Source organism: Lingula anatina, chromosome 1 (genome assembly GCF_051362555.1).
Source record: "Lingula anatina isolate TDL-2025a chromosome 1, LinAna3.0, whole genome shotgun sequence".
In the NCBI taxonomy this organism is placed as follows: Eukaryota; Metazoa; Brachiopoda; class Lingulata; order Lingulida; family Lingulidae; genus Lingula; species Lingula anatina.
The window spans coordinates 60,898,407-60,919,511 of NC_141767.1; the positions used below are offsets into that span (position 1 = coordinate 60,898,407).

General features: G+C 35.0%; 2 protein-coding genes across 9 annotated transcripts; one reads left to right on the forward strand and one right to left on the reverse strand.

Moving 5' to 3' along the window:
- Positions 1-79: 79 nt before the first annotated feature.
- On the reverse strand, positions 80-8,110 carry LOC106171956 (hexosaminidase D). Of its 5 annotated transcripts, none has more exons than XM_087003391.1 (4): positions 8,015-8,110; positions 5,071-6,162; positions 4,345-4,514; positions 80-3,608 (listed from the first exon to the last, which is right to left on the reverse strand). In XM_087003391.1, exons 2-4 carry the CDS (start codon positions 6,119-6,121, stop codon positions 2,058-2,060), a joined length of 2,772 nt encoding a protein of 923 aa, XP_086859517.1. In that variant the 5' UTR covers positions 6,122-6,162; positions 8,015-8,110; the 3' UTR covers positions 80-2,057. The 5 variants fall into 5 exon arrangements, with proteins under 5 accessions (XP_086859517.1, XP_086859661.1, XP_086859479.1 ...); XM_087003535.1 differs by having other exon boundaries at positions 5,929-6,162; positions 7,872-8,029; XM_087003353.1 differs by having other exon boundaries at positions 7,872-8,029.
- LOC106155443 (DNA cross-link repair 1A protein) lies at positions 8,089-20,404 on the forward strand. Of its 4 annotated transcripts, none has more exons than XM_013530308.3 (11): positions 8,089-8,464; positions 9,580-9,726; positions 10,097-10,237; positions 10,491-11,351; positions 11,572-11,705; positions 12,194-12,312; positions 12,827-12,970; positions 13,214-13,359; positions 13,581-13,735; positions 18,871-19,015; positions 19,242-20,404. In XM_013530308.3, the coding sequence occupies exons 1-11, from the start codon at positions 8,089-8,091 to the stop codon at positions 19,439-19,441; spliced, it is 2,568 nt and encodes an 855-aa protein (XP_013385762.2). In that variant the 3' UTR covers positions 19,442-20,404. The 4 variants fall into 4 exon arrangements, with proteins under 4 accessions (XP_013385762.2, XP_086859788.1, XP_086859829.1 ...); XM_087003662.1 differs by having other exon boundaries at positions 18,871-19,000; XM_087003703.1 differs by having other exon boundaries at positions 8,346-8,484.
- Positions 20,405-21,105: the final 701 nt, after the last annotated feature.

Consider the following 21,105-nt stretch of genomic DNA (forward strand, 5'->3'; position numbering starts at 1 on the left):
CATTCTGGTTATTTCTTGGGCTCATTTTCACCACAACAAAAGTAATGAGACAGTGACAAACTAAAAAAAGTTAAGCCCATAGACTTCACTACCTTTTTTTATTCATCTCCTTCAGTGTCTTCTACATTGCACACCTCTCCAAGCTTTCTCCTTCCAAAACTAACTCTATCCATATGAATATCATTCTTAAATACTGTAATTTTTATGCCCACACATAGTATATCACCATTACTATCTTTTTACTATTATGCTTTTTTGAAACACTTGTCCCATTATTTTGTGATGCTAGGAGTTTGTTGCACCTAAATTATTCCAGCACTATGCAATATATCTTTAAAAAGAAACATATTTATATTTAAATCTTTGGGATCAAGCTATTATAATAAAAAGGTTTTATTTAATGAATTTTAAAAACCAACATGCTTGAAATCTAGTTTTCTCAAATCTACTTTTTCTTCATTTATCTATCCTACACTTGCATCTTGGATGCACTTTGGAACCTTATAAGTAATGGTGATACTTCCATTGATAAAATATCAAAGCTTATTTACACTTTACATAACCATCACCTTTTTTGTTCAACTGTAGTGCAACAAGTCTTGAACAGCATAAACAACAGTAATACATATACAGTGACAGCTCTTCCTTAACAGATTCTTTAAATATCTTTTCAAAACATCCACGCAAGTGGTATTAAATACCATTTAAAACAAAAAATATACATACACCTAAACAGTTAATCCCGAAACATTGATAATAATCCCAATATAATAAGTTTGATCAAACAAGCATGACATCCACTGATTTAAGTATCATGTAAAAAAATCATTATGCCACAATCATAAAAGTAGTAGCTTTGTTTGAAAGGATCAACAAACTACTTTCATATTATGAGTGCTTACAGCATTTTGCACACTGTCAAGACAAAAGTAAGGTAATTTAATAAGTGATCCCTACTACACTGTAGTACATATACATCATCAGGCAGTTATATTAACTTAAAGTGTTGGGTAACATATAAGATGATTATTAAGGGGAAATGTAATCAACCGCTCCCTGTTGCTAGAGTTGTTTTTGTTAAAATGTGTCTGATACATGTAGCAGGTTAAATAATAAGAAAACATCTAAAGTCATTTCTCTAAGAAATGACACCTTATTAAACAGGTTGTTAATTATTTTTTTGTTCAATGCATCTAATAGTAGGTTAAATGATAAAACATCTAAAAATCATTTTTCTAAGAAATGATACCTTATAAAACAGGGCTGCCTGTTACTGCAAGATATCAAATTTTGTTCAGACAGTCATGCTTATTTATAACATGTCATGACTGGTGAGCTCACAAAAAAAAAAAAATAAAAAAAAATAATAAAAATAAAAAATAAATAAATACATAGATGATAATAATAAATAAATAAATAAATAAATAAATAAATAAACATTTCTCTAGAAAAAAGTGAAAAGTATATGCTTTATCATTTAAGCATGGTATGCTAAATAGACTAAAAAAATTCGTTTTGCAAATATGTGTAATTAATATTTCAAGCAGAGATGCATAAAAATGGCTATGATATTAACACATCTGACTACACAAATCACAAATGGCCAACCAGTTTCCCCTAGTGGTAAATTCAGCTGAAAAGGTGTGAAAGTTACTGTACCACTTTTTGCAGCTTTAATTGAATCAAAACATAATCGCATTACTTATTAGATTATAAATGCTCCCTTGTTGTAAAGTATACATTTATAGGCATATTTTTCTGATTGCAATGTCAGAGCAGGAATAAAAACTAAATTATTTGCACAGGCAATGAGGGAGTCATTGTATGATAATATATTGGCAAGGAATCATGAGTTACCAAGCTTGCAATGTATTGAAATGATGCGCTTCTGGCTCTATTGATAACTATTTATCTATGTAAATGGATGTGTTTTGTTATATTTTTTTAATGTTCAGAAAAATAGCTAGAGACAATATTTAAATGACACAGAACTTTTTTTATAAGTGACAAAATTGGAAAAGTGATTGAAAAGGGTGAGTTAAAAGCAAATTCATGTTTCATTTAGCTATTATTTTTTGGCGTGATCTCATTGGAATATGAGAGCCTTCATCTTTTTTAACCATATTCTCCTGAAAACGACCCATTTTGCTTCTTTGTTGGGCTTTTATAGTTTCTTCTACACTCAGTTCCTGTTTATCAGCTATTTTATCCATTAACTGCTGATCCTTTGTTTTTTTCAGCAGTTTCTCTGGCTGTGCTAGGCCAACTGAAGAGGATACAATCTCTGTTGTTTTGCCTTTCTCTTGCTTTTGTTCATGTTGGCCTTGCTGTGCCAGTTGTTGTCCTTGTTGTCCCAACTGTTGCTGCTCTCTTTGTAGACCTTGTTGGCCCCCTCCTTGCCCTTGCTGTCCAAACTGATTTCCCTGCAGTGAGACTTGACTTCTGCCCTGTTGGTCTTGCACCCCTAAATTTTGATGTTGACTTTGTTGCCTAAACAGTGATTCCTGTTGGCCATATTGCAACTGCTGCCCTTGCTTGCTGACAGATTGCTGTTTTCCATACTGCAGGCCTTGCTGCCTTGGGTTCAGTTGTAGGGGCTGCTGTCCATACTGCTGGCTCAGCTTTTGGAGTTGTCCTATGGGTTGTTGACCCAGTGGCTGTTGTTGTCCTTGCTGCCATTCTTGTTGATGGGATTGTACACGTGGCTGTGCATTTCCATTTGTCTTCCCTTTAATTTCCATGCCATCATTGATTAAAGCAGTTGCTAATTGGTTGCTTCCTGGAGTAACAAAGGGTCTCTTGGACCAGTCCATCCGCTTCAAGAGGCCTTCTGTCTTCTGGTAGACTTCTTTTACTTTCATCTTTATAGGACTGACATATTCTTCCAACCATTCCAAACTGGTCTCGCCAGGAAACATTGCTGACAACCCAGTTTGCATTACTTTAGCCTGCTGGCTTACATTTGCAAGAAGATTCTGAAACATGTTCAGAATTTTCCCCACCTGATATGGACTAGCATATCCATGCTTGACATTATAATCTGACAGCCACCCTGCAGCGAGATTACTCACAATGTAATCATATTGAAGTCGGGATTTATGATATTCTTGCAAAATGGTATAAATCTTATTCCCTGGAAATGTGCAAGATATGTTAATTGGTGTGTTGTACTTAGCTGGCAATGAGAGTGGTAAAGTAGCATTACATCCCAGTGATTCAGTGACTGTTTGAAGTTCCTCTTCTCCAAACCCACCATTCTTGAGTGCTGTGAGACAGACAGCTAAAGATGGCAGCCCTGATGGAAGAAGCTCACAGAGAACACCAAAATGATCAAAGCGTTGCCATCCAGTCAGAGCCACACCTTTAAGATTGAGCCCTGTCTGGACATATTTCTTCACAACTTGCATCCAGCTGAAGTGGTTTCTCAAGTGGTAGCTAATATCAGTAATATATTGATGGGGACCAGTGGCACCCTTGAAGGAACTTGCAATCCATACATTCTTAAATACCTCTGCATACTTGGACCATATATCTGGTGTCACCCTGGACTCAACATGGGGGACATAGTTCCAAACCATTGGTTCCACTACTTCAGCCAATTTGTATTTCTGCAAGATTAAAAAAAAATAATAATAAGTGGGAAAAACAGTAGTAACTACAACATCAAAGACAATGAAAAAGATAACTGATACATGTAGATGTAAGCTGCAACTTACCTATATCATCCAACCTCATTTTTTCTTTCACTCATTCTGTAGCTTGCCTTACCAATGAATTTCTTTATACTTTACCTCATAGTATCTTCATCATGACAAGGCTGATTGACAAACCGTGTCTTTAAAAGGGTTAAAGAAATTCCAAGTTCCCAAAAGGAAAGGGAACATCCCATTCTGGGGTCTAATGAAGGGGTTAACAAGGTGTAAGTGTAAACTGTGGCCCATAATAATAATAATACACATAACAACACATCTCATGCTAAACACCAATGATGTCAACATCCAGATGATAACCCCAGGCTTCTCTCATTAACCTAAATGTGCAGAAAATAAATGCAAATGACTAAAAATTATTTGACTCATGTTTCGCCTCAGAAAGTGTGACATTATTTTTTAATGCATTATTTCCCAGTTGCTTTCACTGTCACACATTATATCAATTTTAAAATGAAAAAATCAATGTACAGTACTACACTACAATTTCAGGATGACAGAAATAGTAAAAATTTATATATGAAACTATATATATTGGTATTTAGAAAGAAGATATGCTTCAACCATGAAATAAGTGATTCAAACCACCTCACAGACAAATTCACATTTTTACAATAATACCAATGAAGGTTACCTTGAGAGTGGTTGTATTAATCTTCCTTAGCATATCATCCCACATGATGGGCTGAACCTTGGGAGCCATTTCTTTGAGACTTGTGGCAACATCTACAGCATGTTTGAGAAACAGATCTGCTTTGGTTAGCTTTTCTTTGACCATATGCATACTGCACTGTTTTCCCATACCTACAAACACATCTCATGGTTTAAGTGGTTCATCAATAATTTAAAAAAAACCCTGTTTAGTGAGTTTTAAAGATAAAAAGGTGCCTAAATCCTGCCCAAATAAGAAACGCCTGCTGCATGGATCACCAATTCTGAAATTTGCTTACATCAGATGTAAAAGCATCTAAAATTATTTTCTCTAAAGCTGAAAAAAACAATCTTCTCCATCTAAGATCCCATTTCCAGAGATTAGATCGATCTACTTTAGATCGACCTAACTCCCTGGGGGTTCACGCTAAATAGCTGTCAGCCGAGTGGACATGAAAGTTAATTACCCCCTTACAGCTTGTAGTAGGCGAGACTGACATTTAAGCCGGATTATCTGACAGTTATCAAGTGAGACTCCCCGCGAGGATAGATCGATCTAAAAGCTCTGGGTATACAGCCTTATTCACCCACCCACACATGAAAATGAAATCTAAATGTACTTTAACTGAAGCAATCTAACATAATAAAAGCTAAAATAAACAGCTCTTTTAATACACAAAGATTAAAAAAATTAAGATAAAAACTTTACCTAAATGATACACTTCATCTGAGCCAATATGTAGATAGGAGGCATTGGGATGAAGTGTCAACACTTGAAATAACATTAGTTTGATCAACTGCATTGCCTGGGAATGGCAAGCAGATATTGCTAGGGGCATGTTGGAGACTTCCCTCAGATCCATAAACTTTTTGTGCTTTAATACAAACTCCATGTGACCAAAAGTCTGTATCAAAGGGATCACAACCAATCCATTTCCAGCAGCATATTTTTGTATTTCCTTTATGTCTTCAGGGGTGTATGCATAACCTGCTGGTATTTCTGACAGGACACCAGAGTATGGAAAAGTATCTTCATACTCTATAAGTAGTCCATTTGCTCCCCATTGCTTAAATAGTGGAAATATCTGCTTAAGGTAAGTTAACTTTGGTGGTGCTCCTTTTAAATCTAAATGAACTAACACAAGTTTTTTGTCAAAAAGATTTTTTAATCCTTCCTCTGGTGGTTGGAGTAAATCCGACACTGTGTTGATGCTACTTTGTTCTTTACTTAAAACTACTTCATTCCTTTCCCTAGGAGGGTTGGACTTTCTCTGACTGGGCTGTTCTGCCATAGGAAGAGGTCCTTTGATTTGATTTTCACTGGCCCCATCAGAGTGAATATGTTTGGTTTCAGAAGGGCCTGAACTTCTTAAAGGGCTTAGGCTTGTTAAATAATTATTTTGCTGTTGCAAAATTCCCTGACCGAACAAACCACTTCTTCTACCATTGTTTTCAACTTTCAAAAAAGGACGTTGTAGGTCTCCTTGTCCAAAATCTTTACTGAAGCCTTTTCTTTGTAAACTGTTACTGTTGTCAAAACTTTCTATATCAAAGTGGCTTGACTTACTGTCTGATTTTGAAGATTTTAAAAATTTTGAGAATCCTGCTACTGTTCCATCCTGTTTCACATCTAAGATCCTATCCTTTGCTGAAGACCATTGTAAATAAAAGTGGACCACATAAATAATTATGGCCAATGCTACCCCGATAACGACAAACCTCAATGGACCACGAAGCATTTTTCTTGTTGAATCAGTCATCTGTAGGCTGTACTTCGTGAAAATGGGAGAATGGGGTGTTCCTAAAAAAGACATACAGTAAATAATTAATGGTAAATGTTGTGCAAATATGCTGGCGAATAATGCTATAAATCAATAATACCATATACATTGTATAACAGTTGTATAAAAAATCACAAGCAGGCAAATGCAATTTGTTTTTACCCATTTGTACTATTGCCATAATGAGACTTTAGAAGTGACCTTCAAAATCCTTGTGAAAAATTTATAATTCTCTAATAGTGATAAAAAACCCACATATTAATGTATGACTGATTTCCCATACCTAGGTTGGTGTAATATAACAGGATTGATCTATCTCTGAGAGGTTTTTCGCTAAATTGCTTTCAGCTTAAGCGACACAGATATTTGGATCGATCTATCTTCCTAGGAGTCTCACTAAATTACTATCAAACTAACCGGCTTAAACGTCTGTCATGCCTAGTAAAACTGTTAGGGGGTAATTATCTTTACCCCTATCTGATTCAGTAGGCGTGACAGACATTTAAGCCTCTTGAGCTGACAGCAATTTAGCGTGAACTCCCAGGGAGTTAGGTGGATCTATCTAAGTATGGAAACCCAGATATAGATGTCTGGCATGCCTACTGAAGCTGCTAAATGATAGTCAATTACCCCCTAGTAGCTTCAGTAGACATGACAGAGATCTAAGCCCTTAAGCTGATTGCAATTTAGTGAGAATCCCGTAGGAGATAGATCCACAGTTAGTACGACAAGGTCTGGGAATGGTCCTTAAGTTGAGGGAATGTGCATTCTTTCTACCCATTATGACTGGGGGTTAGGCACTGTGTTCTGCACATGGAAACTACATAGGCAAATTGTGCTTGCTCATTGGGTGTGTTAGAGCGCATTCTCAACGAATTAAGCCAGGCTTTACAAAGCCGGTGACCTAAAAATGGCGGACGTACATGAAAGAAAAACCGCCTAATCTTTTAATAGTCTCTCCGCCTCTCACACGCCTCCCCACACGTCGTCCCTGCGGGGTACAGTAATTAAATCTCGGCTTCGAACATTAATATTTCCGTGAATATCTCTGGTGATATTATCTCCGTAGATAGTCGATTCATTGCTGCTCTACGGGCCAAATTATTCCTTTTTCGTCTCTGTTTTCAAAGATAATAGAACAGAAGAGCTTTTTTTCTTCGATCGCCTTCAGCCGCCATGCTTTCTTCACCACGAGTTTAACTGATGAGCATGCGCACTTAATATTTCTCAGGTAGCTTCCGCATCGCGAACGGAGACGCGATTTAATTACTGTACCCCGCAGGGACGACGTGTGGGGAGGCGTGTGAGAGGCGGAGAGACTATTTCTTTCATGTACGTCCGCCATTTTTAGGTCACCGGCTTTGTAAAGCCTGGCTTAATTCGTTGAGAATGCACTCTTAGGAGTGCAAATAATTGCCTCAATTTACATGCTCATGGTACCCTTACCGCCGGTCGTGAGCATGTAAGGCCGATCGAAAACTGAGACAATGCAATTAACCCCTTTCCACTTGCTTATGGAAAAGGTTATGGGGAAAACTAACATTTGTTTTGGAAGAGGACCCACAACCACTGCCTTAGCTTTTGGCTTTATATCCTAGGAACTCACAACCACAGCCACCACACTGGATCCGCCTATGGACAGTCAGTGCCTCAGCGTAACGTCATAATACCCCTCTAACATAATTCTTTATCTACTATCTACTACGGTTGATATTCATACAATACTTACTTTTATTAAATAATGCAGGCGATAACAAAATAACGCCTTATATAGCAAAAGAGAAATGGACTAAAAGGATGCCATAATTAACTTTGCATGCACATTTCCCCTAGAACTTTTTCTCTTATTTAATTACCCATCACCGTCAATACCTGCGGGCCATTTTGTGCAACGGAAGTACTCTTCTTTGCCCGGAGATCCAAATGAACTTTAACGTTCGCGGGGAATGCAGATAAGTAAAATGAAAGAAGACAGTGATGATGATATTTGGGAGTACAGTTCTCTCAAACGTTTTAAGAAAAGTGAATCAACGAGAAAGAGACCAAAAAGCTCTAAAGATGGAGGTGCACCTGTTCGACCAAGTTTGATTGAAAATGAGATGAAAAGAAAACCTATGAGCCTCACTCGAAAGAGTCAAAGGCGAAATCGCAAGATTGCCAAACAGGAACCTTCATCAGAGCCAGAGTCTTCATTGCCCTCCATGGGAAAAACCGACCAGTGCTTGACCAATGGCCAAGTTACCACAAAAATTGAACCTGATAATATTTCATCCACACAGTCTACCGACTCCTCTTTGCACTCAGGATCACAGAACAATAAGAGTAAATTTGATTTGTTACTTGTCAGTATATTTCAAACAATTTCATACCTTTTGAAATATGCCTTCTCAAATAACAAGTGTGTTATTTTGTATGATATACAGTTAACACATAAATTCTGCATTTCCTTAAAGCTTACTTTGTAGTTGATAATTTTAATGAATGGTCCTATTAACAGTGTTAATAACACCATAACCCTGGAAAGTGTCAGAAAGTTACCTCAGTTTTTGGCTTTAAGTACTATAAAGGTAAGTCATCATTCCACCCTATGTTACAAACACTTGAGACCTTATGTGATGTCACAAATGCTGTGTAAGTGGCTTAATTAGACTTCAAACAAGACAGGTGGAAGGAAAGGCTTAAACATTATCAAACTGGCTTGTGAAGTGCAACAAAAGGTTATAAGATGTGAATGATATACTACAAAGTGTTACAAAGGATGCACAGTTTTGCTAGGATGTGGATATTTATAGCCTTGAGAGTTTGTAATACAGGGTAGAATGAGGCCTTACCTGTTGCACCCTCTGGAATAGGATACAAAATTTAATTTTAAATGTCATACCCGTTGTAAGTACATGTATCAGTACATGTATCAGTACATGTATCAGTAATTCCAGAAACTGATGCAAGTCACAAATGAGGTCCATTTTTGATTCTCACTGCTTTGCGATGTGTATAATAGTAAAAAAAAAAATAAAAATGACATCTACATTCATAAATGTCAGATGATCTAGTGGTTTTTATGGAAGTGGTGCATGTACCTTGTATATGTTGCTCATTTTTAGCATGATCCTTTGTAAATTATGCCATTATAGGTTTGACTTAAAGGCCCTCTTTGGGTTTTTTGGTGTGTTTTGGTTCTTGTAAAAGTTTGATGTAGTTCTGAACAAAGTTTGCAGATCATTTTTTTATATTGATTTATTTGTAAAGAATTTTCAAACTCAAACTTGGGTATGATGTCACCTGAAGTACACTTAAAAGATTAATCTAAAAACATTTTGATAGTTATGATATTACAAATTTACATTGCATTTTAGTGTGTAAGTTATTAAAGAATTTTTTTCATCTGTTTTCAATGGTGTTTCATTAGAAAACTCAAAAAGGAAACTTTATTTTAGGTAAATGTACACCAACTAAACCAAGAAAGATATATGAAGGATTTTGCCCTCTCTGCCAAATGCCATTTTCATTGCTTCTTATCCAGTCTCCAAACTGGCATGTTACTGAATGTTCCAACATAGTTGCAGCCCTAGAAGACAAACCAGGTACAGTTAATATGAAGATGATTAGGGAGAAACATGAACCTGATTCTTCTTTTTAATTACAACCGCCATTGTAATTAATTAGAATGCAATGAAGAGTAGGTACATGTATCACATTTTATTCTTATCAAATTGCAGATGCTTCTGTTTGTACTTTAAATACTTGCAGCTCCTTTTAGACTGGTCCTGCTGTCCTATTTTAGAAAGGAGTTCTGTTATATATTAAAGAATATCATTACTTATACCCCCAGTAGTTTATTCATGCATTTGGGGAGCATTTTAGTTTTTGGAATTTTCGACCTTAAGAATGAAATGTGTAAAAGCACTGCTGCCTTTGATTAAAATTGAATATGTTGTTTGATTGAAATTTCAGAATGTGCTGAGGGAATTTACTGTGATGTAACCATTCCAAGTCATTACCACAAGTTTAGACACACAGCTTTGGCTTTGTCAAGAGATTGTGGACAACTGACAAGTTTTCCCACTGAACAGCAGAATGGATTTGAAACCATTAGTGTGTATATTGCTCATGAGGGGATTGGGGCGTGAAGTGGTTATAAACCTATTTGCTTTCACATTTGGAAATATAGAAATCTAACATATCTAAGAAAAAGTAAAGATTATCCATATTGGTAGATTCTGTTAAGGCTTATATGTCATATCTTAAAATTAACAAACAGTCAGAACACTTTGAATTAAGTGTGAAATGGACCAAATATGAATTCATAAAGATTTGTAATATTAATGCAAATGACATGTCATTTCAGGAGAATCGTCAGCGTCTTCCAGAAAGCTGTTTGAAAGAGCACAATTGGAGCCTCATTCTTTTAAATGTGATGAAGAAAAAGAAAAGCCTTTACCATTTGTGGAAAAATATTTACCTGCAGAGGAAGACATTAAGATGCCAGGGAAAATAGAACCAAATGATCCCACAATAGCTGACATTGATTACATGAGCGACGAAGACATATTTGATGAAAAAAATGACACTAGTGCTGAAATCAGAAACAAAGTTGGAGACATGTTATCTCAAGAAACAATCTTCAAAAAACAGAATTGTTCACGAGATGGTTCAGAAAGATTAAATGATGTATCACCAGTGAATACACCATCAAAGGGTTTTTCTGTAGATACCGTGTTTCCTAATAGTGAAATCGAAAAACTCTTCACAGATGAACAACCATGGGCTTTGGATATTGATGAAAACTGTATAGAATCATCTGACATTCCTATAAGTGCAGATAGCACCCAGCATACTGGGGGCAGAAATAGTGCTGATACGCAGAACATCAGTACTTTGCAAACTACAGAAGGTGCACTAGTTGAATGTAAAGGACAGAAGTTCACACAAGATGTAATGCAAACCAAACAAACATCTATTTACAGCTTTTTCAAGCCTTCTGACGAAATAAGAAAACAAGTTAAATACAATGTCGCCAGTGCAGCAAGTAAGACTGCAAAGCCAAAGGATGTAGTGTCTGAACAACAGACCCAAAGGCTTCAGAGACATTTTCTTGGAGCCAGAAGTGATAAGAGTAATAAAGAAAGAGTTGAAGAAAAAGGAAGTGTGGCACCCATAGCAAAAGGCAGATGGAAGACAACTTGCCCATTTTACAAGAAAATCCCAGGTTCTTTTATTGAATACATTTTTATCAAGCACATACTGTTATACATGGGTAGCAGTTACAATACATTACACGCTCATGCAAATGCAGCTTGAAAATGGATTGCAATATATATATATATATATTTTTTTTTTTGATTTATTATTTGAATTGTGATTTTTTTGTTGCCTGTGCGTATAAATTAACTATTCTTATGTTTATTGAATAATCCATTTTATTTCAGGCACATCATTTACAGTGGATGCTTTCTGCTATGGGGTGGTGCCTGGCTGCTCTGCATATTTTCTTTCCCACTTCCACTATGACCATTACAGAGGGCTCAGTAAACACTTCAAGCAGCCGATATATTGTAGTCAGGTTTGTTTAACATTTTTCAGATGTTGTGGATTATCCAGTACCAGTACTAGGGCATCAAAGTCTCTTTTGCATGTGTGCAGTAATACCCCAAATATTGCACAACTTCCAAGGACAGCCTCTATTGGCAAAATCTACCAAAATGGTTTTTTCCATTTGCTACTTTGGTGACTGTACCCAAAAACAAAGCAGAAAACCATGTTGACAGATGTAGCTTGTTGATAAGACCACCTAATGTGCAATATTACAATATTGGACACCTCCAAACTTCAAATCTCACTTCTGTGCCCTAAAGTGACACAACCCTGAGTTTTCATTATATTTGTTTTATTGCTTTTCTACCCAGGGAATCAACATAATATTGCAAAAATTTATTAAGACTTGAAAGTTTGTAAATTTTTTTTTTGAAAAAAAATGTGACTAGAACAAGAATGGTTGTCATACAGTATTTGAAACACAAAAATCTATTATTGTTAACTTGTTTGCTTCAGGTCACTTCAAACTTGGTTAAAAAACAGATTCGGGTGGAAGACAAGTACCTTATTTCCTTGCCAACTGACAGGCCATGCCATGTGCATGGAGTTCAGGTCACTCTAATGGAGGCAAACCAGTAAGGCTTCCTTACTGACTTATTTGTTAACATAAAGAGCTCTTTCTCCTTTTCAGTGATACAATGTCCACAGTTATTGAAAAAAGAGCTTGTTTGTATTGCTCAGTGAAATAAAACTATTTTGAATATTTGTAGAGTGACGCATTGACACATATTTTAAAATACTAATTTAGAAAATTTTGACTGCTTGTGTATGTCCAGGATGTGTATTTATCAGTAGGGAAATGGTGCATTTCTCATATTGTACACTATGGAAATCCGTTCATTAAGGTATCTACGTGTTCAAATGATTCATTTAATCAACCCTTCATAATGATTCATAAAAAACTGATAAACTCAGTAGATATTATCTTTTCTCCTAAGTAAAACTTTCTAACAAAATGCCCTCTAAATGTGCCAAATGTGCAACTGATGCTGTGCTTGAAAATGGGATTTCTTGAGGTTAAAATGGAAATTTCCTATAATATATGTATATACTTATATGTTATTTAATTACCAAAAATGTCTCTCTTAGTTGCCCAGGTGCTGTGTTGTTTTTCTTTGAACTTCCAAATGGTAGGGCAATTTTGCACACTGGAGATTTTAGAGCAGACCCCTCAATGGTGGAGCATCCTGCCCTCAAGGGGAGAAAGATTCACCAGTTATATTTGGATACAACGTAAGTTATACCAACTCAAACACATGGGTTTTCAGTTTGCTTGGTAGTTGGTATAGTGTTAGGTGGTGACTGTGAAGCAAGTGTTATTGTAACCCTAGGAGCACCACCCTTTTATTTGTACATAACTCCTGTGTGTATATATTTATTTTGTTGTGTAATATTTTTAACTACATGTACATTGATCTTTTTTACTTTTTTTTTTTTAATTTCATAATGTGACATACTTTATTTGAATACTTTCAGTTACTGTGATCCTTCCTATGCATTTCCACCTCAGCAAGATGTGGTCAGTTTTGCTGTGTCCTTGGCAGGGAAACATATATGTGAACACCCTAACAGTTTGATTGTCTGTGGCACATACACAATAGGAAAAGAAAGGATCTTTATAGGTATGAATTGATAAATTAAAAGCATTGTATAGGCATCTGGCTTAGGATTAATAAATTAAAACCTGATGAATCAGATGGAAGTTTATTGGAAATTAAATGCACAGTATATGTTACCACATTGACAGCATGAAGAAGACACTTCTTATTATGCTTCTTAATTTAATAAATTCTTGTTTGTGTCAAGAGAAATCATAACATCGATTAACTGCATTACATTGTAGCAATTGCAGAAGCTATTCAGAGCAGGGTCTGTGTGACAAGAGAAAAGTACAGAATCTTACAGTGTCTTGATGATAATAAACTAGATGGTATGCTCACAACAAAATGGACAGAGGCAAAAGTGCATGTATTACCTATGGGCAAACTGAAGTTGGATGTACGTATTTTTTTATTTAACATTGTAGTATCATTATGGCTTCGTTCACATGCAATGTCTATTTTCTAATTTCTATTTTCTATTTGCGCTATCTTATGATCACGGTCTGTGCCCTGAATATCCCGCCGCGTAATTACTGGCAGCGCGAGCCAGTTACTTATAGTAACTTATAGTAACTGGCTCGCGCTGCCAGTAATTACGCCGCAGGATATTCAGGCCACAGACCGTTATCATAAGACATACCGCAAATAGAAAATAGAATTTAGAAAATAGACATTGCATGTGAACGAAGCCTATGATTCAGATTTTAAAATCAGCAGTGTATTTTTGACATTTCCTTACTTGTCGGCTAACCTTGGTCAAATTTTAAAGATGTACTATGTTCCACAACAAAAATTGCCATTTTTATGTACAGACACAGATGTGTCTGTACATATTGCCATCACCTGCGTCTGTCGTCGCCGTCCCTGTCGCCGTCGATGTCGCCGTCGCCGTCGCCGTCGCCGTGCACTTTCATCGTTAACACGATAAGTGGAAGACAGTTTTACTTTTTGGCTTTATATTTACAGAGCTGATGAATATTCATAAAACGCAGGTCAAGTTCGAAAATCAGCATGTTTGGGCAATTATTGTAGTATTTATGCTGTGTTTTCACTTTTTAGCATATATGCAACACTGTTAACACATTTCAAGGAAAACCGATAGGCCTGTTGTCATGAAACTCACAGGAGTAATTAATCTTACTAAAACGCAGATCAAGTTCGAAAATCGGCATGATCGGGCCACTATTTTAGTAGTTATGCTGTTTTTTTCACTTTTCAGCATATGTGCAACACTGTTAACACATTTCAAGGAAAACCGATAGACCTGTTGTCATGAAACTCACAGGAGTAATCAATCTTACTAAAATGCAGGTCAAGTTCGAAAATCAGCATAATCGGGGCATTATTTTTTAAGTTATGCTGTTTTTAAACATTTCCTCAGATTCAATACTTAGGCATGTTAACAGTCTCATTATTTAACTAATAAGATTCGTAAAAGTGTTTGTTTGACATTTCCTGCATCTTTACAACATTGTTAGTTGATTATGTAAAAATGATGGTAAACTTGTTATCATGTATTGTATAATAGAGTTTCAAAAATGGAAATAAACTCATATCATTGCAGTTTGTCAGATTCATTCATTGACTATGTTCAGAAACTCAGAATGGAGGAAATTGGACATTAAACACTGTTCTATTGATATTTTTCCCATCTCATCAATTTTCTTAGTTGATCATATATAAATGGCAGTAAATTGTTAATTTTGTTATGTGTTAAAAATGGAAATTGTTAAAAATGGAAAAAAAAATTTCAGGACAGTGCTGTCTTGTCTACATTTTGGCATTTTCAAGGTGTGACTTTGAAGTTCCTTTGGCCTGAAGACCTTTGCTAGGAACATTTTCTGAATATTCATGATACTAATATTTTATTATTAAAAATTGATGGTAATTATCCTGTTAAACATTATGTAATAGTGCATCAAAATTTGAAAACACCCCTATTTTGGACACTGCTCCCATGATGACCATTTAAGGAAAACCATGTCACTTATTGTCTCAAACTTACAAGAAGAAACATGGGACTTAAATAAAGCTTCAGTGGGCAATGCAGACTATTTGGTAATTTTTTTTGGCAGTTAATCAGCTTTTTGTGAAAATTTAATTTTTCACATATTGGCATTTTCAAGGTGTGACTTAGAACCTCCACGGGCTTGAAGACCCATGCTAGTCACATTTTCTGAAAATCCACGATACGGATCTTTTATTATTAAAAACTGATGGTCATTATGCTGTTAAGCATTATGTAATATTGCATTAAAATAGAAGAAAACACAATTTTGGGTGCTGCTGCCATGATGACCATTGTGGGAAAACCATGTTACTTATGAGTGTCAAACTTTCAAAAAAGAAACAAAGGACTAAAATGCAGCCTGAGTTGGAAAAGCAGTCTAATTGGCTTCTTTTTCTGGAAGTTATACATTTTAGTGAAATATTCATTTTTATCATGTTGGCATATTCATTGTGGGACTCGAAGCTCCCATGGACATGAAGCCAAATGGTAATCAAATTTTCTACATGTCCATGCTATTTGTAGTCAATAATCAAAAATTGGTGATAATTATTCTGTAATTTATTATGTAATGTTACATCAAAATTGACAAAAATCTTTTTGCACTGCTACTACAAACATTATGAAAAGAAAACTATGTTACTTATTATTATTTTCAACTTACAAGTACGATTTGTAGGATTGGCATGCAGTTCAAATTAGAAAGCCAGCTCAAATGGGTTATCATTTATTATTGAATTTAAGCAGTTTTATGTGAAATTTTCATTTTTCTCATTCTGGCATTTTCAAAGTGTGAACTTAAACTCCCATGGGCCTGAATCCTTACGCTTGTTACACATTTCACTTACATTGGTATTACCTGTTGAGCATAATTAAAATTTGATGTTGAATTTGCAGTTAAGCATAATGTACTTTTGCATCAGAATTGACAGTAGCCTGTTTTGTACATTGTTATTGTCTGCTTTTTGTCTGTACATTTGACAGCTTTGCTGCCTTGTTGTCATTTTACAATAACATAATTTAACTACCATGAAAAACTACCATGATTTTTATGTACAGACACAGATGTGTCTGTACATATTGCCATCACCTGCGTCTGTCGTCGCCGTCGCCGATGCCGATGGCGATGCCGATGCCGATGCCGTCGCCGGCGCCGTGCACTTTCCTTGTAAACACGATAAGTGGAAGGCAGTTTCACTTTTTGGCTTTATATTTACAGAGCTGATGAATATTCATAAAACGCAGGTCAAGTTCGAAAATCAGCATGATCGGGCCATTATTGTAGAAGTTATGCTGTTTTTTCACTTTTCAGCATATATGCAACCTTGTAAACACATTTCAAGGAAAACCGTTAGGCTTGTTGTCACAAAACTCACAGGAGTAATCAATCTTACTAAAACGCAGGTCAAGTTCGAAAATCAGCATGATCTGGCCACTATTTTAGTAGTTATGCGGTTTTTTCATTGTTCAGCATATATGCAACACTGTAAACACAATATAAGAAAAACAGAAAGCCCAATTGTCATTAAACTCACAGGAATGGTCAGTCTTACTAAAACGCAGGTTGAGTTCGAAAATCAGCATAATCGGGGCATTATTTTAGAAGTTATGCTGTTTTTTCACATTTCCTCAGATTTCCTCAGATTTAATTCTTAGGCATCTTAAAAGCCTTATTATTTAAGTAATAAGATACGTAAAAGTGTTTGTTTGACATTTCCTGCATCTTTACAACATTGTTAGTTGGTTATATAAAAATGATGGTAAACTTGTTATCATGTATTGTGTAATCAAGTGTCAAAAACGGAAATAAACTCATATCATTGCAGTTTGTCAGATTCAATCATCCACTATGTTCAGAATCTCAGAATGGAGGAAATTGGACATTTAACACTGTTCTATTGATACTTTTCTCATCTCATCAATTTTCTTAGTTGGTCATAAAAAAATGGCAGTAAAATGTTTATTTTGTTTTATGTTAAAAAAGTGTTAAAAACGGAAATAAACCCATGTCAGAACAGTGCTGTCTTGTTTCACATTTCCTCAGATTCAATTCTTAGGCATGTTAACAGTCTCATTATTTAACTAATAAGACATGTTAAAGTGTTTGGTTGACATTTCCTGTATCTTTACAACATTATTAGTTGATTATGTAAAACTGAAGGTAAACTTGTTATCATGTATTGTGTAATAAAGTTTCAAAAATGGAAATAAACTCATATCATTGCAGTTTGTCAGATGCAATCATTCACTATGTTTAGAATCTCAGAATGGAGGAAATTGGACATTTAACACTGTTGTATTTATATTTTTCCCATCTTATCAATTTTCTTAGTTGATCATATAAAGATGGCAATAACCTGTTAATTTTGTTTTATGTTAAAAAAATTGTTAAAAATGGAAAAAAAAAAAACATTTCAGAACAGTGCTGTCTTGTTTACATTTTGGCATTTTCAAGTTGTGACTTTGAAGTTCCATATGGGCCTGAAGACCTTTGCTAGTCACATTTTCTGAATATCCATGATACTAATATTTTATTATTAAAATTGATGGTCATTATGCTGTTAAACATTATGTAATATTGCATCAAAATTTGAAAAAAAAACTATTTTGGGCACTGCTCCCATGATGACCATTTAAGAAAAACAATGTCACTTACTGTTCTCAAACAGTACAGTAAATATGTACAGATGTGTCTGTACATATTGCCATCACCTGTATCTGCCGTCGCCGCCGTCACTGTCGCCGGCGCTGGCGCCGTGCACTTTCATTGTAAACATGATAAGTGGAAGGCAGTTTTACTTTTTGGCTGTATGTTTACAGAGCTGATGAATATTCATAAAACGCAGGTCAAGTTCGAAAATCAGCATGATCGGGCCATTTTAAGGGAAGTTATGCTGTTTTTTAACTTTTCAGCATATATGCAACACTGTAAACACATTTCAAGGAAAACTGATAGGCCTGTTGTCATGAAACTCACAGGAGTAATCGATCTTATTATAACGCAGGTCAGGTTTGAAAATCGGCATCGGGCCACTGTTTTAGTAGTTATGCTTTTTTCTTCACTTTTCAGCATATATGCAACACAGTAAATACAATATAAGAAAAACAGATGGTCACAGGAGTGGTCATTCCTGCTAAAATGCAGGTTGAGTTCAAAAATCAGCTTAATCGGGCCATTATTTCAAAGAAATGCCGTTTTTTCACATTTCCTCAGATTCATTTCTTAGGCATGTTAACAGTTTCATTATTTAATTAATAAGATACGTAAAAGTGTTTGTTTGGCATTTCCTGCATCTTTACAACATTATTAGTTGATTATGTAAAAATGATGGTAAACTTGTTATCGTGTATTGTGTAATAAAGTTTCAAAAATGGAAATAAACTCATATCATTGCAGTTTGTCAGATTCAGTCATTAAAATTTTGCATCAGAATTGACAGTAGCCTATTTTGTGCATAGTTATTTCCTGTTTTTTGTCTGTACATTTGACAGCTTTGCTGCCTTGTTTTTCTTTTTGCTTTCAGACCCTCCAAGAACATCTGAGAAGTTTTAAAGGACAGTTTGATAACATTTTAGCATTAGAACCCACTGGATGGACTCATTCAGGAAAGACCCTATCACTGAATAATATCAAACCAAAAGTGAAGAAGAAAGGTATAACAATATATGGTAAGAAGCATTCTTTGAAGCCTACTTAGTAAATTAAATTGAAATTCTTATTTCCCAAATTCTTCATGGTGCATTGATAGTTATCTCAAATCAAAATAAAAGAAGTCATGACATAAAACTATTTATCTTTTGTTCCAAGCATAAGCACACATCTACATGTGTCACTTGCATATATAACATTGATTTCCAATCTGAAACTATTTTGCTGTTGGATATCATTTCTCAGGTGTGCCTTACAGTGAGCACAGTAGTTACACAGAACTGAAGAACTTTGTCCAAGCTCTCCAACCTGACCAGATACTGCCAACTGTAAACAATGGAAATCCTACTAGTAGACGTAAAATGGAATCTTTATTCAAATCCTGGTTACAAGAAAAGAAAGTACATTCTCAGCAAATTTTATTGAGCACTTGGTGCAAAAATTGACTAGTAAATTTAATTAAAATATTGATTCTAGTCACATTTTTCTTTAACAGAATATATGTTACCAGCCATGTTAATTGTGCATTTTGAAATTATATTGTATATGGTTCTATCATGCCATTCAGATATGGTATCAGTCATGGCAACATCTAGTTCGCATCATGGTTTAACAGTGTAATGTTGGGGTCTTTTTGTTACCCTCTTCGAGGTGTAAGACCATTTACCACAATTGCTTTTAGAATGGAAAAGCTCCTCTCCTCAGACTAAGTGTACGCTTTTTTTAAACCCTCTATAGTCCTCAATAGCCCTCTATAGTTCTCAATAAATTTAAAAAATAAAAAATAAAAATCAGGAGCATTTACCCTAATTTATATTTCATATTATTTGTCAACTCCCACAATGATGGCAATTGAAAATTTAACTTTGATTGTAAGACTGACAAGAATATTTTCATTTTATCCAATAAAATTTATTGGCTGAAAATATACTGTCTTTATATGTGAAATAGTTTCATAATCATTTCGACAAGTGCAGATAACTTTAACCAAAACAGACTGAATACATTACATGTGCATATATATATATATATGACAATATTTCTACTTTAATGTGGTCTCAGTTATCTGAAGGTTCCTGCCTTTACTTTTTTACATTGGATAATAAAATAAGACCTGGAGCATAATTTAAAGCATTTGTTAAAGAAGTTTAGACATTCATAGTGTACAATGTAATAAGTCTTTTCATCTTCCTCTTTAAATTGTTGCACCAGTAAATTCATTTATATTTTGACTGATACTATTCATATTTGATAATTTATTCACATGATTTATTGTATTTTTATGGATAGCAATTTACTTTTTGTGTGTATTTTTCACCAAAATATTATTTAGATGGAGTGTTCTACAGTATTTTGAATAAGAAAAATTAAATAAGGAGAATAATAAAGATATGGTACTAGTAAATGTTCTTTAATAGTAGATCTTGTTTCTTGTTCAGTTGTTATCTGTACAGAAAAAATGTTTATGGTCTTTGTCAAACATTTTCAAAATTTTGTGAAAATTTGATGTATAAATAGCTTGATTCAAAGCTTGCTAGTATGTGTGGAGCAAAAACCTTTTCATAAGATTTTAACTTTCAAACATTGATACCTCACACTTTCTTACAGTATGGCAATTATATTTCAAATCTGCTGCCCCTACAACTTGAAGTCATTTTAAAAAAGGACCAGAGTTTGATAAAGTTGAAATAAGTATCGGATAACAGTTCAGAATAACGAAGACGGAATGTATGCCACTAGCAAACGCGTGTAGGGCTTTTTAAGTTAAAATATTTTTGCTATAGGGACAATTATCTTCTCTAATATAATCAAATTTTCTTAATTGGGTAACAACCGAGGCATCAAATATACGAGTTAACCCTATTGATAATTGCATCATTTTTTCCACTTGTTTGGCAACATCTTTGACCTGAAACGTGAGCACGGTGTTTTCTTTAAACAGAAAATTACGTCAAGGTTATTTTAAGCACCCCCTTCCTCCGCCCCTTTCCTAGTCCAATAACACTTGATATTACCTCAGGTTATGTCAAATTGAACGCTTAATATAATATGCAAAGACCAAGATCAACAATCCATAACATTTATGACTCACACTGTCTCAATGATGGAA